The 21,534-nt window shown below is 37.3% G+C and overlaps 1 protein-coding gene across 7 annotated transcripts in view; it reads left to right on the forward strand.

Moving 5' to 3' along the window:
- LOC111151430 (tripartite motif containing 37) overlaps positions 1 to 21,534 on the forward strand; it is a 141,823-nt gene that overhangs the window by 6,101 nt on the left and 114,188 nt on the right. For all 7 annotated transcript variants that reach the window (XM_022509433.1, XM_022509437.1, XM_022509434.1 and 4 more), the window contains exons 3-8: positions 6,295 to 6,335; positions 9,193 to 9,309; positions 13,614 to 13,701; positions 15,527 to 15,649; positions 17,233 to 17,356; positions 18,150 to 18,217. In XM_022509433.1, the coding sequence (XP_022365141.1) occupies positions 6,295 to 6,335; positions 9,193 to 9,309; positions 13,614 to 13,701; positions 15,527 to 15,649; positions 17,233 to 17,356; positions 18,150 to 18,217 (561 nt within the window). The remainder of the gene's footprint in view (positions 1 to 6,294; positions 6,336 to 9,192; positions 9,310 to 13,613; positions 13,702 to 15,526; positions 15,650 to 17,232; positions 17,357 to 18,149; positions 18,218 to 21,534) is intronic.

The raw sequence follows: 21,534 nt of genomic DNA on the forward strand, positions 1-21,534 counted from the left end.
GAGCCACCCAGGTGTCCCATTTTTTTGGACTTTTATACAAATTGAATCTTACAGTATGTTTTCTCAGGTGTCTGGATTTTTTCACTCAGCAAACTTAGAAATCTATCTTGTGTGGATCAATAGTATTCCTTTTTATTGCTGAGTAGTAGCAGCCCATTGTATGCATATGCTATAATTTGTTTATCTGTTCACCTGTTGATGGACAAAGGGGTTGCATCTGGTTTTTGGCATTTATACAGAAAACTGCTATGAACATTTTTTTAAAGATTTATTTTATTTGGGGCACCTGGGTGGCTCAGTGGGTTAAGCCTCTGCCTTCTGCTCAGGTTGTGATCCCAGGGTCCTGGGATTGAGCCCCGTGTTGGGCTGTCTGAGCCTGCCTCCCCCCGCCACCTGCCTCTCTGCCTATGTGTGATCTCTGTCAAATAAATAAACAAAATCTTAAAAAAACAAAAAGATTTATTTGACAGAGGCATGCAAGCTTGCAAGGTGAGGATCAGAGGGAGAGGGAGAGACAAATCTCAAACAAACTCCCTGCTGAGCATGGAGCCTATCTTGGGGTACAATCTCATGACCCTAAAGTCATGACCCAGTCTGAAATTGAGTCAGATGCCTGACTCACTGAGCCACCCAGGCACCCCAGTAACGTACTGTAGTTTTGTAGTAAATTTTCAAATCAGGAAATTGAGTTCTATAATTTATTAAAATTGAAATATAATTGACATAAAAAAGTTTTAGGCTGGGGCGCCTGGGTGGCTCAGTGGGTTAAGCCTCTGCCTTCGGCTCACGTCATTGCCTCACGGTCCTGGGATCGAGCCCCACATCGGGCTCTCTGCTCAGCAGGAGGCCTGCTTCCCCCTTTCCTTCTACATGGTTCTCTGCCTACTTGTGATTTCTCTCTCTCTCTGTCAAATAAAATCTTTAAAAAAAAAAAAGTTTTAGGTGCATAGGATCATTTTCAGGATAGTTTTGGTTCTTTGAGGGTCCTTTAAAATTCCATTTCAATTTTAGGATGGGTTTTTCTACTTCTGTAAAAAGTATCATTGGGATTTTGTTAGGAATTATGTTGATTCTGTAGATTGCTTTGGGTGGCATTGTCATTTTAACAATATTAAATCTTCTAGTGCATGAACATGGGATGTCTTTCCATTTATTTATTTCATTTCTTTCAGTGGTGTTTGTAGTATTCCTTGTATAAATCTTCAGATCCTTGGTTAAATTTATACCTAGGTATTTTCCTTTTTTTTTTTTTTTTGATGTTGTAGATGTATTTTCCTAATTTCCTCTTTGAATTCTTCATTCCTAGCATATAGAAATGTAAGTTTTTTAAAAAAAATATTTAATGGTTAATGTTGATTTTTGTGTTCTGCAGTTTTGGTGAATTTGCTTATTAGCTTTAACAGTTTTTTTGTGGAATCTTTAAGGTTTTCTGCTGACAAGATTATGTCATTGCCAACAAGTAATTTTACTTTTCCAGTTGGGATGCTTTTTATTTCTTGCTTAGTTGCGCTCAGTGAAATTTTCAGTATTGTGTTGGATAGAAGTGGTGAAAATGGGCATCCTTGTCTTTTTCCTGATTTTAAGGAAAAAGTTTTTATTGTTTCACTATTGAGTATGATATTCACTCTGGATTTTTTTTTTAAGATTTTATTTATTTATTTGACAGAGAGACAGCAAGAAAGGGAACCCAAGCAGGTGGAGTGGCAGAGGGAGAAGCAGGCTTCCTTCTGAGCAGGGAGCCCAACATGGGGCTCGATCCCAGGACCCTGTCAAAGCCAGACACTTAATGACTGAGCCACCTAGGCACTCCCCCTCCCCCGCCCCTGGATTTTTTTAAAGTATGGTCTTTATCAAGTTGAGGAAATTCTCTTCTATTCATTTTTCTTGAGTGTTTTTATCATGAAAGGATATCATATTTTGTCAGAGGCCTTTTCTATATCAATTGAGATGATTGTGTCTGTTTATTCCTTCACTTTATTAATGTGCTGTATTATCTTGAATGATTTTTATATGTTGAAGTGTCCTTGCATTCCAGGAGTAAATCCCACTTGGTCATGCTCTCTAGTCTTTTTAATATACTGTTGAATTCAATTTGCTAGGCTATTGTTGAGAATTTCCCTAGCACAATTTTGCAGAGCAGGTATGTTGATTTCTCTTGTTTCATATGAGTAAACTTGAGCTCAGTCATATGTCTGGTATCATGTAGCCATTAAGTGCCAGAGCTAGAAGTCAGACTCAGGTCTGAATATTGTCTAAAGCTTGTGATTCTTCCATTTTAATGGAGAGAAATTCTTAAAGTGAATATGGGACATTGCTATAGTATAATATTTATTTTCTCTAATAATCATTGTACATAATATTGTATCACTGGTTCTTACCTTTCATTTTGGTTTGGGAGAAATGCTGGTTTTCCTAAAGTATTAAAATAACCATATTTATTTTATGATTAAGTTAGATTGTGGAGTATAAGGTAAAAATGCCACAGGTATTCAGAGATGGGAAAGATCACTAACCTGGGATAGGTAGGAAAGTTTTGTGGATATAATTAGTGGACATTTCCGTGGGACAGCACATGGAGGAAAGGGGCATATTAGGAAATACAGAAGTATGTCTAGAGTGGTGTATAGTGCAGCAACAAGCCTGTTTTGACTGGAATGGAAAGACATTTAAAAATATGGGCAGAGATTGTTGGGAAGATGGCAGAGTAGGAGGATCCTGGGCTCACCTCTTATGGCTGGCCGCCTAGAGAATACCCACATCAGCATAAATAATCCAGAAAGTGACCTGAAGACTGGCAGAACAGACTCCCCACAGCCGGATATAGACAAGAGGCCACAACAAAGAGGATCCATCCCCTCCGATTAGCTCTTGGCAGGATCTCATCAAAGCAGTGACACAGGCCTGGCTGTGTGCAGGCAGCCCAGACAAGGGCCAGCACCACTCCAAAGTGAGTCTTGCTCCAGGGAGAGGGAAAGATAACCACATACCAGTCTGACTGTGACCCTAGCACTGGGCTGGGAGGCAGCTGGTCTGACTGTAGGCCCCACCCATCAATACAAGCTTGTCCGAGAACAACACAGGGAAAGTGCCCTGTAGGTTGATGCTACTTCATCTCTGACAAACACCTGGTCTGACTCAACTCAAGCCCAAGGGAGTCCCAGACTGGCCCACTAACACCATAGGTACCAGACTTGCCCACAACAGGCAGAGAGCCACTGCAGACTGGACTGAAGGCAAACACAGCTTGGCCACAACAGTAGGACACCCCTGTAGCAGCACATATAGGAGTCACCCTGGAAGCACCATTTTCTCGTGAAAAGGCATTGCCCTGTGGGGCACTACAGGCCCACTTCATAAAGTCACTATGTTTCCTATGCAGGAAACATAGCTGACTTTTTTAACACATAGAAACACACAGTAATAGACAAAATGAAGAGACAGAGGGATATGTCCCAGATGAAAGAACAGAACAAAATCATAGCAAGAGATCTAAACTGAATGGAGGTAAGTAATATGTCTGATAGTGAATTTAAAAGTATTGCTCATAAAGATATTAGCTAGAATTGGGAAGGGAGTAGAGGAGCTCCAGGAGACCCTCTACAAAGAGATAGTAAACCTAGAAAAGAACCAATTACAGATAATGAACTCACTAAATAAAATTAAAAATAGACCACCTGGAATAAATAGCAAACAAGAGGAAGTGAAAGAATGGATAAGCAACCTGGAGGACAGAGTAATGGAAAGAAACCAAGCTGAGCAATGAGAGGGGAAAAAAATATATCCAAAATGAGAATAGACCCAGAAAACTCAGTGACACTATCACATATAACAGTTGTGTGATAGGGATTGCATAGAGAAGAGAGAGAAAAAGGGGCAAAAAATTTATTTGAAGAATTAGTGGCTGAAAACTTCCTGAATCTGGGGAAGGAAAGAGCAATCCAGATCTAGGAGGCATAGAGGGCCCCCAACAAACCAACCCAAAGAGGTCTGCACCAAAACACGAAGTAGATAAGATGGCCAAAAGTAGTGATAAAGAGAGGATTTTAAAAGCAGCAAGAGAAAGGAAAGCAGTTACATAGAAGGGAAACCCCATAAGGCTATCAGTAGATTTTTTTCAGCAGTAACTTTGCAGGCCAGAAGAGAGTGGCATGATATTCATAATGCTAAAAGGAAAAAATCTGCAGCCAAAAATACTGTATCCAATAAGGCTTTCATTTAGAATAGGAGGAGAAGTAGGGTTTCCCAGAAAAACAGAAGTTAAAGGAATTCATGACCAGGAGCGAAACCAGGCACATTCCTCTCACAGTGGCATCAGCCTGTGGGTCCCAAATCCATACAGCAGCTGCCCTTCTGCCCGAGTCAGCATGCACTGCCGGCCACCTGCTCAATGCAAGTAAACACACACCTTCACCTCAGAATGACAAGGATTCAAACTGATGCTCTTCCCCTCAAATTCCAGCCCCTGTGCTCAAGTTTGTGCACAAAAGTGGGCCGAATGAAGCAACCCAAATAGTGACACTAATTCTGTGGTGTATATAATGGGTAAAAGGAGTATGCTAGGCCGAGAACATCTCCAACAAACACATTGAAGAACAATACACACAGCATGATTCTGGTTACTAAAACACCCCTACCCCCCAAATGAAAAATAAAAATATGGACTGGTTATTCCCTATCACTCCCAACTTTTTTTTTTTTTTTTTTTTTAAGATTTTATTTATTTGAGAGCGCTCACGTATAAGCAGTGTAGGGGAAGAGACATAAGGAGAGCGAGGGGGGAGAATCTGAAGCAGATACCATGCTGAGCGCAGAGTCTGACATGGGGCTCCCTCTCACAACCCTGAGATCATGACCTGAGCTGAAAGTCGTACGCTTCACTGACTGAGCCACCCAGGTACCCCAGTCCCAACTTTTATAGAGCTTATGGTGTAGCAGGGCAGAGGAGACCCAATAAATAAGTCAGGGTAACAAAGTGTTATAAGCACAGTGAAGGGAGAAGTACAGGTTGCTGTGGTAATCTGTAGAGAGTCAGGGCAAGCTTTCTGGAGGAAGTGATGTATAAACTGAAATCTAAAGGATGAGTAGGAATAATATAGTTGAAGAGTGGTGTTGAAGAATATCCTGGGCAGAGAGAGGAGGCTTAACCTTGTCGGATCCCCTAGAGTGAGGTAAATGATGAAACTAGAGGGGTGTGGGCTGAAACCTGCCCTAAAAGAGTACTATGGATTTAGCAGAGCATTGTTTGAGAGGACAAAACCTGACCCAAATCTTAGGTTTGCTGAGGGACTGAAGAAATGATCAAGGTTATTAAGAACAGAGAAATCCTTTTGTGTCATTTTCTTTTTCTTCCAGCTTTATATTCTTTGCTGTGAAGTATCCTTATCTTTATTATGTTTTATTTTTTATAATTCTTTAAGGTTTCCTTGGAAGTTTAATTTCTGAGTTAATTATTTGACTTTAAAAGCTTATGTTCTTTTATAGAAGTAGAAAGGGATAAATAGAAGTAACAGCCATGGGGAGTACATAGGTCTGGGATTATGGTTAGTTATTTACCTTGAAACATTTACTAGTCAATTAAAGCATTTAATATTTAACCAGAAAGCTATTGTTTTTGGAAAGGCATTCAGAAAATCTTAGTATCTCCTTTGTATATGATATAAAACTTTCCTATCCAGTAATAATTAAAACAATTACATTAATTAAATTTGAAGCTTAGAGATATTGCTTTGTTATAAAAGTTTTTTATAATTGTGAAGAAACCAAATTATGCAGATATTACATTACTGAACTATAGAACTCTTTTAAAACATAAAGTTTTGTATTGCTTATTCATATTTTAGGTCTGATTTATATATCCATATTATATATTCTTCAAAATTAGTTTACTTTTCAGAAAGAAATTTAATAACACCTTAGACTTTCTGAGGGATTTTATGAGAGGTTAGTTAGAAGTAAATCATCACTGGTTTATTTTTAGAGTGATGGTTACTCTGTCATTGTTTTGTGAAGATTATCAACATCTTCATTGTGAGATCCAGATAGTCTTAGGATCACTTTCTTTCCTATGAAAAAATAGTTTCTTAACTATTTTGGAATGAGTTCTGTCCCTTTGAAAATTTGTCCCCGTCATGATGGTAATGAGGAGATAGTAGATTGCTATTTCTATAAGTACCTTTATAATTAATACAGGCACTAGAGAGTTAAACTCATTAAATTTGGTATATAAGTAGTCAGTATGTACAAATTAAAGTAATGATGTTTCTATAATCAAAATCTAATTTTTTACCTCCTTAGCGCTGGCTGACAGAACAGAGAGCTCAATGCCCTCATTGCCGGTAAGTGATTTTCTATGATTATTTGTGAATTTGGAAAAGAGTAAGGTGATGGGATTAGAGTATGCCATAATATTCAGAGTTTTTTTGCATCTTGCTACTTTACTCCTCGTAAATACAGCGAAGAAAATAAGCACTCTGTCTAGATAAAGAAATGCAAACTAAGTTATTTGACTCAAAATTATGTAGAATGGATTACATTATTTACCTTCTTTTAGAGATGCATTGTGTAACAACTTTTTGTAATTAAAATTGAAGTTTTCTATTTCCTTGGCGGGGGTGAGAAAATTTTTAAAAAAAGATTTATTTGAGAGCATGAACCTGCATGGGCGGGGGTTGGGGTAGAAAGAGACAGAATCTCAAGCAAGCTCCATGCCTAGTGTGAGCTGAACACAGAGCTCAAACTCATGACCCTGACTGAGGTCGTGACCTGAGCTGAAATCAAGAGCTGGATGCTTAACTGATTGAGCCACCCAGCTGCCCCTAAGTTGCTAGTTTTCGTTAATAAGATAAATACAATAATAAGTCTTCTGTTTCTTATACTCCCTGCCTGATCTTTTCATTAAATAACATTTTCAAAAGAAATGGTTAGATTTCATATCCATTCTTTTGGACATTTTTCTAGGAGTATACTGATATATATACATATAAATTTTTTCTTGAAACACAAATGACATAATACTATTCTGGATTTTTTTTTTTTTTTTCATATAAAGTATGGTGGGACTTTCCTTGATGATAAGTATATATGTATCATTTTTAAAGAAGTGTGAGTAATCACTCTATGACTGTATGTTGATTTTCTTATGCTTATATTCAGAGACATTTGGGTGGTTTCCATTTTTGTTTTTTTCATATAATGATGCCAGATTACATTGAAAGAAAGGTTTTTACCGTTTTTCCTTCCTAATAATAGATACAAAATTGCCTTTTTCTCACATTCTTGCCAATACTGATTATTATCAGTCTTTTTTTGGTCATTCCATTAAATGAAAAAAGGCATCTCGTTTTTAATACCCTTTTTAAATTATTGAAACTGAGCATTTTTCAAAACATTTAGCTACTTCTATTTCTTTTTTGCTTACACTACCTCTTCACCTCATTTGATTGCACATTTTCATTTATTGTTTACTTTTTTCATATTCTTTTTAAAATTTTTTAAAATTTTTTTTAAAGATTTTATTTATTTGACAGAGAAAGATCACAAGTAGGCAGAGAGGCCGGCAGAGAGAGAGGGGGAAGCAGGCTCCCTGCAGAGCAGAGAGCCCGATGTGGGGCTTGATCCCAGGACCCTGGGATCATGACCTGAGCTGAAGGCAGAGGCTTTAACATACTGAGCCACCCAAGCACCCCTTCATATTAACTCTTAAGAAAACCAGCACTATCAAATAGAACTTTCTGTAATGATGGAAATGTTCTATAGCGTTGCTGTCCAATTCCACTAGATACACTGGCAGTTGGGACTTGAAATTCGTCTGGTGTGACTGCAGTGAAATTTTATTCTTATTTAATTTGAATTAATTTGAATTTTTTTATTTTTTATAAAGATTTTAAAAAAAAATTTATTTATGACAGAGATGGTGAGAGAGGGAACGCAAGCGCAGGGTAGCTGGAGAGGGAGAAGCAGGCTCCCCGCTGAGCAGGGAGCCTGATATGGGGCTTGATCCCAGGACGCAGGCAGATGCTAAACGACTGAGCCACCCAGGTGCCCTTAATCTGAATTTTGAATAGTCATGTGTGACTTGTGGCTATCATTTTGGACAGTATAATTTTAGACTGAGGAATTGAGAATTCAGTCTGTAATCTGAATCTTTTTTGTAAATGATGTATTAAGGTAAAAATAATTTGCAAACCATACTTTTCATTGAGTCTGTTATTTTAGTAGTAATATGGTATGAATGATTGTTAGCTCTGTTTTGAAGAATGTGTTTGTTTGATAATTTCTTTTTTTATGACTATCTTCCATCACTCTGTATGATGTCCTCAAGGTTTATACATGCTGTAGCATAGGTCAGAGTTTCACTCCTTCTTAAGGCTGATGAATATTCCATCATGTACATGTATCACATTTTTTTTAAGATTTATTTATTTATTAAAGATTTTATCTATTTATTTATTTGACAGAGATCACAAGTAGGCAGAGAGGCAGGCAGAGGGAGTGGGGGAAGCAGGCTCCCTGCTGAGTAGAGAGCCCTGCGGCTCGATTACAGGACCCTGAGATCATGACCTGAGCGGAAGGCAGAGGCTTAACCCACTGAGTCACCCAGGTGCCCCTGATTTTTTTTTTAAGATTTTATTTATTTATTTGATAGAGATCACAAGTAGGCAGAGAGGCAGGCAGAGAGAGAGGAGGAAGCAGGCTCCCTGCCGAGCAGAGAGCCTGATGCAGGGCTCAATCCCAGGACCCTGAGACCATGACCTGAGCTGAAAGCAGAGGCTTTAACTCACTGAGCCACCCAGGCACCCCAGTATCACATTTCGTTTATCCGTTCATCTGTCGATGGACATTTGGATTGCTTCCACTTTGGGGCTTATTGTGAATCATACTGCTATGATCATGGGTGTTCATCTTTTCTAGAACTGCCTTCAATTTTTTTGTATATATACCCAGAAATGGTATTGCCGGATTATATGGTAATTGTGTTTTTAATATTTTGAGGTGTAGTCGGCAAATAAAATTGTTAAGGTACTTAAAGTATACAACGTGATGATTTGATATTATGTATACATTGCTAAAAGTTTCCCTCTGTTGATTTAATTAACGCTCATCATCTCACATTATTACCTGTGGAATGTGTTTATATTAAAAAATAGTCTCAAAGTCTTGAATCAGAGTATATGTACATATTTTTTTTTCCAGTGCTCCACTCCAGCTGCGAGAACTAGTAAACTGTCGTTGGGCAGAAGAAGTAACACAGCAGCTTGATACTCTTCAACTCTGTAGTCTTACCAAACATGAAGAAAATGAAAAGGACAAGTATGCCCTCAATTTCTTTGTTCAAGTATTTCATAGATGTTGCCATATGTTGTTTTATTTTTTTAAGATTTTATTTATTTATTTGACAGAGTGCAAGCAGGAGGAGTGGGAGAGGGAGAAGCAGGCTCCCTGCCTAGCAGGGAGCCAGACTGTGGGCTCCATCCCAAGACCCTGGGATCATGATCTGAGCCAAAGGCAGACACTCAACTGACTGAGCCACCCAGGCATCCCTACTATATGTTATCTTAATGACACTATTGAAAGTTTCTCTCTCAACTGACTGAGCCATCCAGGCACTCCTACCATATGTTATCTTAATGACACTATTGAAAGTTTGTCTTTTGTTTTATAGGTAGACATTTAAGTATTTTTCTTCTGGCATGGTGTGGGTATCACTGTTTTGAAAGATCCTTCTAACTCTTGATTGGCTTCTTTTATGAGAGCCTCTCATAAGAGGACTGCAACTGCTAGAGGCCTGCTGGCCCCTCTTGCCTTGGTTTGCTGTAGGTGTATATGGGCCACCGATAAATAATTGTTCTGATAAATTTCCTATATTGTAAAAGCTGTGTTCTAAATTTGGTAGTGTGGAAATCAGGCTAAATGGGCTTCCAGATAGTATCTAATATGCTGTTTTTTTTTATACTTTTATTTCCTTTTGGTATTCAGATTACTTACAAATGAGAAATATAAAATGTAGACCTGTTAAGGTTTTTGAGCTCTGTGTACTTCATTAGTGAAGCTTTTTTTTTCTTTTTTAAAAATTTATTTATTCTATTAGAACACACAGGGGAAGGGGCAAAGGGAACGGGAGAAGGAGAGAAGCAGATTCTACACTGAGCGTGGAGCCTGACACAGTGTTCAGTCTCATAACCATGAGATCATGACCTGAGCTGAAATCAAGATTTGAACACTCAACCTACTGAGCCACCTAGGCGCCCCTAGTGAGAAGCTTTTTCAGAAATGCAACAGTGTGCCTCCCTTTTTTTTTTTTCCCCAAGGCTTTATTTATTTGAGAGAGAGAGAGCACAGAGGGAGAGTGAGAGAGAGAAGCAGACTTCCCACTGAGCAGGGAGCCCAATGTTGGGCTCAGTCCCAGGACCCTGAAATCATGACCTGAGCCAAAGGCAGACGCTTAACTAACTGAACCATCCAGGTGCCCCACTGTGTGTCTTTTATAGGCAACAGAGTTTATTTATTTGACAGAGAGTACAAGTAGGGGGATCAGCAGGCAGAGGGAAAGGGAGAAGCAGGCCCCCTATTGAGCAAGGATTCTGATATGGGGCTTGATCCCAGGATCCTAGGATCATGACCTGAGCTGAAGGCAGATGCTTAACCAGCTGAGCTACCTAGGAGCCCCAAGTTTTTTAAAGTGTATTAAAGTACACATTGTATAAAATTTACTTAACCATTTTTAAGTTTACAGTTCAGTAGGTGTTAAACATATTCACATTGTGTACTAGTCTCCAGAACTTAGTCATTTTGCAAACCTGAAGCTCTCTACCCACTAAACAATAATTCCCCATTTCTCCTTCTGCCAACCCAGTGGTGGCATCCACCATTTCACCTTCTGTTTCTGTGAGTTTGACTATTCTAGATTACTCATGTAAGTAAAATCATAGAGTTTTGTGTTTTTGCTACTGTCTTCCTTGACTTTACATAATGTAGTTTATATCAGAATTTCGTTCCTTTCTAAGGCCGATTAATAATCCATCATGTATATTTATCACATTTTTTTAACCCATCTGTTGATGGACATTTGGATTGCTTCTACTTTTGGGCTATTGTGAACCGTGCTGCTATGATCATGGGTGTTCATCTTTTCTAGAACTTACCTTCAATTTTTTCTTTTTCTTTCCTTTCCTTTTTTTTTTTAAGATTTTTAAGTAATCTTTACCCCACAATATGGAGCTCAAGATCAGGAGTTGCACACCCTACTGGTTGAGCCAGCCACACACCCCTTTTTTGGACATATAACCAGCAGTGATATTGCTAGATTATATAGAATTCTGTTTTAAATATTTTGAAGAATTTCCATACTGTTTTCTATGGCTGCTGCACCATGTTACATTCCCACCAACGGTGTATAGGATTCCAGTTTCTCCACATTCTTGCCAACACTTGTTTATTTTTTTGATGGTAGCCATCCTAATGGGTATGAGGAAATAACTTGTGGTTTTGATTTGCATTCATCTGATGATGAATGTTGAACATTTTTCATAATGCTTATTGGTTATTTGTACATTTTTGGAGAAGTAGGTCTGTTAAGTCCTTTGCCCATATTTTAATTGTGCTTTTGGGTTTTTTGTTGTTGTTACTGTTACTGTTTTTCTGTTGAGTTGTAGGAGTTCTTTATATATTTTGGATATTAACTCCTTATCAGATATGTGATTTGCAAATGTGGTCTCTTACTCCATTGATTGCCCTTTCACTTTGTTTATTATGTCCTTTGATGTATAGAAGTTCTAATTTTTTAAAGATTTATTTATGTATTTTAGAGGGTGTGCACAAGTGAGAGGGGCAGAGGGAGAGGGAGAGAGAATTCTCATGCAGAGACTCTCATGCAGACTCACTGAGCTCGGAGCCCAACACAATGCTTGATCCCACCACCATGAGATCACAACCTGAGCTGAAACCAAGAGTTGGATGCTTAACTGAATGCACCATCCAGGCACCCCAGAAGTTTTAAATTTTGATATAGTTCAATTTATTTTTGGCTCAGTTGCATGTGCTTTTGGTGTCACGTTTAAGAAATAATTTTGAAATCCAGTATCATAAAGCCTTTCTCCTGTGTTTTCTTCTAAGAATTACATTATATGAAAACATATAAAATATATATTCATTTGCAAATCTTGTTGTAGGATCAAAGTCTTATCTTTGATTAGGTCTTATGACCTGTTTTGAGTTAAATTTTGCATATGATAAAAGCTGAAGTGTTTTGTCTGCTAGGGCTGCCATAACAATACCACAGGCTGGGTGGCTTAATAACAAATTTATTTTCTCATGGTTTTGGGGCTGGAAGTTTGGTTTCTGGTGAGGCCTTTCTCTTTGACTTGGTTTAAGGCTCTTCCTCACTGTGTCCTCACAGGGCCTTTTCTCTGTTTGTGCACACTTCTGTTACCTTTCTCTTCTTGGACAGCCCAGTTTTGTTGGGTTAGGATACCACCCTTATGACCTCGTTTAACCCTCATTATCTTCTTAAAGGTCCGCTCTCTAAATACATTTATATTAGGGCTTCAATATAGGAATTTGGGGAGGATACAATTCGTTTCATAACCAGATGCAAATTTGTGTTTTACTTGTGGATATCCATTTTAAGGGGAAACTCACTTAAAATTGAGTTGTTCATTTTTTATGAGGATACGGTATCACATTATACAGTTTCATGTGTCTTGATTATTGTTAGCATTGGCCATATGTGGGGCAAATTTTGTATATGTATACATGTTCATGTAGGTATAGACTTATAATGTGATTTGCTCAAAATGTATGATAGAACTTATCTATAGTGATGCAAGAAAATGATCTATTTATGCATTATTTAATTAATCTGCATTTTTCATAATTGTAAAGTCTTTATAAATTAATGAAACAATACTAAAATTTTTGTATGTACATGTGCTTTTTTTAGCTTAATTTCTGGAAGAATGGAATGCATTTTATATTGTTTCCTGAGATATAATCATTTAAAATTGACTGACCTCGGGGCGCTTGGGTGGCTCAGTGGGTTGGGGCCTCTGCTTTCGGCTTGGGTCATGGTTCCGGGGTGCCTGGGATCGAGCCCCGCATCGGGCTCTCTGCTCGGCAGGGAGCCTGCTTCTCTTTCTGCCTGCCTCTCTGCCTACTTGTGATCTCTGTCTGTCAAATAAATAAAATCCATAAAAAAAAAAATTGACCTCAATCAGAAAAACAATTATCATATGATCTCTCTGATATGAGTAATTTGAGAGGCAGGGCAGGGGTTGTTGGGAGTAGGGAAGGAAAAAATGAAACAAGATGGGGTCGGGAGGAAGACAAACCATAAGAGACTCTTAATCTCACAAAACAAACTGAGGGTTACTGGGGGGTGTGGGTGGGTAGGGATAGGGTGGCTGGTTTATGGACATTGAGGAGGGTATGTGCTATGGTGAGTGCTGTGAAATGTTTAAGCCTGATGTTTCACAGACCTGTACCTCTGGGGCAAATAACACATTATTTGTTAATTTAAAAAAAAAAAATTGACCTGTTTCCCAAACTTAGGAATTTGTTGAAGTAATTATGTTACAATTTAATTTATTTAAACTATATTTTCTTTTCATAATATATAGATGTGAAAATCACCATGAAAAACTTAGTGTATTTTGCTGGACTTGTAAGAAGTGTATCTGCCATCAGTGTGCACTTTGGGGAGGAATGGTGAGCAGAAAAAATTTAGCATATTACTTTTAGCTAGAAATACTTGTTTGATTTAGATAGAAAGTAATATTTTACTGTGCTTATAGAATGAAATTTAAATGCATCTGATTTATAGCAGAGGTATAATACCACAGCCTTCCTTTGTAGGAGATGTTGTGTGGAATGTGTGACCACTTACATAAATATTTTAATTGAAAACATATAAAATGTATATTCATTTGCAAATCTTTTGTTGTAGGATCAAAGTCTTATCTTTGATCATAGGTCAGTTGATATGTCCTGGCCACAATTTCCAGTTTTGGTTTTCTTTAAAATGGAACAACAACTTTCAATATTGTGAAATAATACGAATGCAAACATTTGGATCCTTATGGTTTTTTTTTCCTCTTTCCATTCTAATTCAAAAGTAGTTTTTTAAGGCATTGTACCTTTTATCAGGTTTAAACATTCAAGTTAGTTTTTCTAGAAACAGCTTTTTATTTCACAGTTGTATCTTTTGTTTAACTAATACTTAATTAAACTGTATACTTATGTAATAGGTACAATTAATGTAAATAGGCTTGAAAATAAACATAATAGGTTCTTGGTGGGGAGAGTTAGTTATAGTGGGAGCAGAAGTTGCTAGACAACTAGACATATCTGTTAGCAATAAGAATTGATCATTCTTGGGGTGCCTGGGTAGCTCAGTCGGTTAAGCATCCATCTCAGCTCAGGCCCTGAGCTGGGTTCCATGCTGGGTATGGAGACTACCTTTAAAAAAAAAAAAAAATCATTCTTTGGGCTTGGGCATATTTTAGGAAGAGAATGACAGGCATCTTGGTTGAGTAGAGTTCAACTCAGGGAGTCTTCTGTTAAGATTTGAAAACTAATGTGATAAGTAGAAAAATATTGAATTCTTACAATTTAGTACTTAAATATTAACATATTTAATTATGTTAATATTACTATAATTAATGTTTATATATTATATATAATATGCTAATATTAATTAATAATATTAACATAAATATTTAGTAAGAAGCAATGGAAACATTCTTTTTCATATTTAAGTGGACAGGCAAAAATCTACATCTTTTTTATCTTCAAGACCATGGTTGGGTGCTTTGGTTGGACAAGACCGTTCTGGCAAGAACTTAACTGTTAATAGGCAGTTTGTTTGTTTCTTCCTTCCTTCCTTCATCCCTCCTTCCCTCCCTCCCTCCCTTTCTCTCTTTCTCCCTTTTCCCCCTCCCTTTTTCCCTCCCTTCCTTCCTTCCTTCAGATTTATTTGTTCATTTTAGAGAGAGAGAAACAGCATAAGTGGGAGAGGGAGAGAGAATCCCAAGCAGACTCCATGCTGAGCTCAGAGCCCTATGCGGGGCTTGATTTCATGACTTCAAGATCATGACTTGAGCTGAAATCAAGAGTGGGATGCTCAACTGACCGAGCCACCCGTCATCCAGGAAGGAGTTAATTTTGCAAAGGCCTAGAAAAGAAATACAAGAACATGAAAAAAGCTAGTGCTGACCAAGAAGAGAGTGGCAAATAAAGTGTCAGATGGTTTGAGCCATGGTTAAAGATTTTGGTTCTTTCTGATGAGTATAGATTTCTAGATTAAGTGTAAATGTTTATTGCTAAAGTTTTTTATCTGCAGTCTTAGAGGATTTCCTACATGGGCCAAGTGATTTTAAGTAAGTTCTCCTTCATTTTAATAGTAAAGATAGCCAAAAAAATTTCTTTTGAAAATATTTACCACTTTATTAATACCCATGGAGTGTTGATAAAGAAGTAGAATTGGTTGAGGTAAAAGAAAATGTTCTAAAACTATTTTTATTAATTTAAATAGCATGGTGGACATACCTTTAAACCTTTGGCAGAAATTTATGAGCAGCATGTTACTAAAGTGAATGAAGAGGTAGCTAAACTTCGTCGGCGTCTCATGGAACTCATCAGCCTCGTTCAAGAAGTGGTAAGACTGCTACTGAAAGATCATTTTCCATTTTATAGTCTAGCCTATGTAATATGTATTTTTCATAATATGAATCAATTATGTTGAAATCAAGATTTGAAAATCTGTAAGATACATTTATAGTCCTTTATACCAACTTCAAACTAGCTGAGGAATTTGTATCCAAACTCCTGGCCTGTTCCACATTTGGAGCCAGAGAATTGCCTTTTCTTAGGCAGAAATAGAAAATGAATGTGTTAAATAAGTTTGTTTGATACAGAGTCAGTAATTGACTCCTAAACAGTCAGTATTGACTTTTGCAAAGTCATTAAGTCATTCATTCTTTGGACCCTCAGTTTTCGGGGGTGTTTTTGCTACCAGTGAATGAGCTATTTCTGATGTTTTGAATTAGAACTCTTTGGAATTGAAAGAGTAATATTTAACCCTACTCTTCAGATACTTTATGGGTTAAACAGCTTTGGTGAGGTATTTACCATTTGTAATATTATTTATATGGGGAAATGTAATAAGTTTTAAACATTTAAGTACTGAATATACTTTTGGAATTTATTTTGTTTAAAGGTGCCAGAAAGGTAGTTATAACTAATGAGGTTTGAGGACCATCCCTGACTTAAGATGTCTTCATTTTACCCTTTCAGGAATCAAGGTTCAAACCACTGTTCTATAGCCTTTCTTATATAAAAAATAATATATAAGTTGCATGTATGCTGCCTACAGAGTAATTTTAGAATGTAAACAAGTTGAATGACTTCTCTACCTTTTTTTCCTCTTACTTTCTCTTGGCAACATAATTTGGTCAGTAGGGAGGGTGTTCTAGCATTGAAATTCTCATTGTTTGTATTTATAATAACAATAAGTATAGGAAAGATTGTTTTCTACTTCTGGTGGTATGCTTTTATGAAATGTGCAATGTACTCTGCAATCTTCTGAAAAAATTTAAAACTTTGTAAACTAGAGTAGATACAGCTTTTGACATTTTTCATTTGTTTCAGGGTTTTGCATGATGTGAATCTGGCATTGGTATATACTTCTATTTTTGAACAATGGTTTTTTTTATCAGAGATATGATTGGGGCTTTGACTATGTGTTTTGTATACGGTACCTAACCAATATTTTTTAATATCTTTCACTGTTAAAAGAGCATGTACTTTATTATGTTTGTCTACATTTAAAAGTTTTGTTCCTGATTCAGTGCACAATTTAAAAAAAAAAAAATTATTTATTTATTTGACAGATCACAAGTAGGCATAGAGGGGTGGGGGGAAGCAGGCTCCCCGCTGAGCAGAGAGCCCGATGTGGGGCTTGATCCCAGGACCCTGGGATCACAACCTGAGCTGAAGGCAGAGGTTTTAACCCACTGAGCCACCCAGGTGCCCTTCAGTGCACAATTTTTTTTAAAGCAGTGAGTTTCCTATGACACATAAGTAATTAAAAAGTATTACTGGGTTTCACCTTTTAAAGAGGAAATCAACTGACTTTAAGAATAATTGCAGTGATTGCAGTAATGTCTGTTTGCTTTTGTTTTAAAAATTCTTCTGTTTTTTGTGTGGGGTTTTTTTTTTTGGTACCTGTTTATCTTCTAGGAAAGAAATGTGGAAGCTGTTCGAAATGCAAAAGATGAGCGTGTTCGGGAAATTAGGAATGCAGTGGAAATGATGATTGCACGGTTAGACACACAGCTGAAGAATAAACTCATAACACTAATGGGTGAGTGTTTTCCTATGTTGTTGGAATATGTGGTGCTTTGAGCCTCCTTGAGATTCATTCTTGAAAGAGTGAAGGTTGGTGAGTTGTTAATAGGCTAGGAAAAGATTGCTTTCGAAAGTAAAAGTTCCACCTATTAAATGTTCCTCTGTATCAAATAACATTACGTGTAGTTGATATAATTTCCACTAAACTCATGGGTATGTATGCTTCTAGCTCTTTAGACTAGTGATTTACAAAGAAAATGGCCTGATTTGGCAAGCGTGCCTGCCTTGTCATCTTCTTCTCCCCCCCCCCCCACCATATAAAGCAGTTTTTTCCTTCTCTAGTTATTCTGTAGTAATAATTCCTTATCCCTGTGTGTTTCCAGCTTCTTGAGACTATTTCTGTCTGGGCATTTTTTTTTTTCTTTTTAAGCCATTAAATTCTGGGAAAGAATTACTTCAGTAGAGTTGATTGAGTAAAAAATGTACTTTTCTAGATACTTAGATTCCTTTGGAAGAAATAAAAACATTAATTTCCTTACAGAATATATTGTCATTATGTATTCCTAGATGAATTTTGTAGACCTGAATTGCAATTTGTCTAAAATTGTAGTTAGGATTGATTCTGAAATCAAAAGCTACTACAGTGTTAGATTGAATGTTCTGAAGCTCTGGGAAAATTTTGTAGGGTAGCTGTAGTGAAGCTTTATTTACTTGAAATTGATTCCTTATTTATGACTATATTCAATGAAAGTTAATTTCATTCTTAACCAGTAATGAGCCTGAGTATTGGTGTTTTGTTTTTAAAATAGGTCAGAAGACATCTCTAACACAGGAAACAGAGCTCTTGGAATCCTTACTTCAGGAGGTAGAGCACCAGGTGATGAAATAATAAATGTAATGAAATAAAGTCTGTCCACAGGCTTTAAAAAAATTCATTTTTGGACAGGATTATGGAAGACCAGAAGATTAGGAGATCTATGTGCTATGTTAGGAATTTTTATGAAATAGGAATTGGCTGATTCTGTTCAAGTTTTCTCTGTCATCTTTGGGAACAGGATAAAATTAATAAGATTTATTCTGTTTTGTAGGAATGCAATTATTTAACATTTCTGTTAAGGAAATTTTTATTAAGTACCAAATATATAACTGGCATTTTTTTAGGTGTTCAGAACATAGCAGTAGACAAAATGGCAAAAATGTCTGCCCTCATAGAGTGGGGTAGGTGAGGGGATCCCTGAGTGTCGTAGTTGGTTAAGCGTCTGCCTTCCGCTCAGATCATGATCTCAGGGTCTTGGAATTGAGCCCTGTGTCAGGCTCCCTGTTCAGCGGGGGCCCTGCTTCTCCCTCTGCTTGTGCTCTCTCTCTCCCTGACAAATAAATGTAATCTTAAAAAAAAAAAAAAGGGAATGGGGTAGGTGGGGATGAACTACATAGGGAATGAATAAAGTGTATAGTGTTAGACAATATTTGATATGTTCTGTCTTATTTTTTGTTTTAGAATTCTTGAATTTCTCTCTTTGATACATAGCTATTTCCTCAGGTTATTCTTTTAATTATCATCCTGGGGATTCCATTTACTTCTTTCCATTTCAGTTTTTTTTTTTTTTTTTTTTTGTTTATTTCAGGGAGAGAGAGAGCACGCACAAATTGTGGGGGGCAAAGGGAGAGGGAGAAGCAGGGAGAAGAGGGAAATGGGCTCCCCACTGAGCAAGGAGCTCATCTCCACTGGACGCCAGGCCAATCCCACGACCCCAGCCAAAGGCAGTTATGTAACTGGCTGAGCCACCCAGGCGCCCTTTTTTACTTATTTCTTGGGTCGAATTCCGTGTTTCCTGATTTCCATGGCTTCCTCTCTTTTGCTTTACTTAATTGTTTTAGTATCACATATCCTCCTTTAGTTTTTCTGAAAAGTTAATCAGGACACAGTTTTCTTTGTTTTGAGAGAGAGAGAGACAGCAACAGTGAGGGGCGGAGGTGGGGGAACAGGGGGAGAGAGAATCCTACGGAGGCTCCATGCATAACGCAGAGCCTAATGCAGGGCTCATTTTCACAACCCTGATATCAGGACCTGAGCTGAAATCAAGAGTCAGATGCTTCACTGATTGAGCCACCCAGGTGCCCCTCAGAGTAAGTTTTTTGAGACTGCATGTCTGAAAATATTTTTATTCAGTCCTTATACTTGATTGACAGCTTAATAGAATTCAGTACCTACTTTTATTTAAAGACTCTTGTTTTTCTTTTTAATATTCTCATTCTTTTTTTTTTTTTTAAGATTTTATTTATTTATTTGACAGACAGAGATCACAGGTAGGCAGAGAGGCAGGCAGAGAGAGAGAGAGAGAGAGAGAGAGAGAGAGGAGGAAGCAGGCTCCCTGCTGAGCAGAGAGCCCGACGCGGGGCTGGATCCCAGGACCCTGGGATCATGACCTGAGCCGAAGGCAGAGGCTTTAACCCACTGACCCACCCAGGCGCCCCTAATATTCTCATTCTTAATTGTGCATGTTCCCCTATTCCAGAGACCGTTTTTTTCCCTCCAGAGAATAAACTAGCACCTTTCTGCTGGAGTGTTGTAACAAATTTAAACCATCTATGGTGGAATAGGGGTAGGGATCTGGGGGATCTATGTGCTTTTTTTTTTTTTTTTTTTTTTTTTAACAACTTCATTGAAGAATAATTGACAGTAATTGGCATGTATTTAAAGTGTATAACTTGCTAAATTTTGATAAAGTATATACCTGTAAAACTGTCACCATAGTCAAGATAGTGAGCATATTTGTTATACCCCCAAATTTCTTTGTGCTTCTTTATAAATCTCCTGCTTCTCCCCACAATTCCTTCCCCAGGCAACCCCCTTGTCTGCTTTCTATCACAGATTAATTTGCATTTTCTAGAGTTGTATATAATTGGAATCATATATTCATATAATTCACTTTCAGTCAGTGAAGTCATTTTGTAGTTCGTTCATATATCCGTTTTCCTTTCCTTTTTAATTATGGGTAGTATTCTTTTGTTTTTTTTTTTTAATATTTATTTATGTAAATAATCTTTATACCCAATGTGGGGCTCAAACTCATGACCCCAAGATCAAGAGTCCCATGCTCTTCTGACTGAGCCAGCCAGGTGCCGTGTGTGTGTGTGTGTGTGTGTGTGTGTGTGTATTTGTAATATATATACACACACATTGTAATGCATATGCCACATTTTGTTTTTCTGTTCAACTGTTTATAGTCATTTGGGTTGCTTCCTGTTTTGGCTGTTACAAATAAAGTTGTAATGAACATTATGTACATTATGTACATTTCTATATGGACATATATTTCCTTTTCTCTTTGGTCTGCCTAAGCTAGAATGGCTTGGTAAATTGGTTGGTGTATGATTAACTTTTTAGTGCCTGCCAACTATTTTCTGAAGTGAGTGTACCATTTTTATTTCCATCAGTAGTCTATGAGAGTACCAGTTCCTCCACATTATTGCCAACACATAATATACTCAATTCTTTGAATTTTAACTAGTCTCATAGAAGTGTGATAGCATTTTGTTATGTCTTTAGTTTGCATATGTCTTATAACTAATGATGTTAAGCAGCCTCTCTTGAACTTAAGTTGCCATCTGTATATTTTCTTTGTTGAAGTATCTATTCTGATCTTAATGAAGTGTAAATTATCAATTTATTCTTTTCGTGTCATAGTTAAGAAATTTTTAGGTAGTCCAAGATCATAAAAAGTTTTTCCTGTGTTTTCTTGCAGAAAACTTGTAGTCTTAGCTTTTACATTAGGCTTATGGTCTTTTAAAAATTATTTATTTATTTTTAATGTGAGGTATGAATCCAAGGTAGTTTGTTTACTTTTGGTATATTGTTATACATTTTTTCCACCACGATTTGTTGAAGACCAGCCTTTCTTCACTGAATTGTCTTTGTACCTCTTTAAAAAATTAGTTGTCCCTCTATATACATTGGTCTATTTCTGGACTCTGTTCCATTTGTTTATTTATTTATTTATTTATTATTTATTGATTGATTGATAGATAGATAGATAGATTTTATTTATTTGACAGAGAGAGAGATCACAAGCAGGCAGGGAGGCAGGCAGAGAGAGGAGGAAGCAGGCTCTCCGCAGAGCAGAGAGCCCGATGCGGTGCTGGATCCCAGGACCCTGAGATCATGACCTGAGCCGAAGGCTGAGTCTTTAACCC

This window comes from Enhydra lutris, unplaced genomic scaffold (assembly GCF_002288905.1).
Source record: "Enhydra lutris kenyoni isolate GAN:26980312 unplaced genomic scaffold, ASM228890v2 scaffoldscaffold26, whole genome shotgun sequence".
Taxonomy (NCBI): Eukaryota; Metazoa; Chordata; class Mammalia; order Carnivora; family Mustelidae; genus Enhydra; species Enhydra lutris.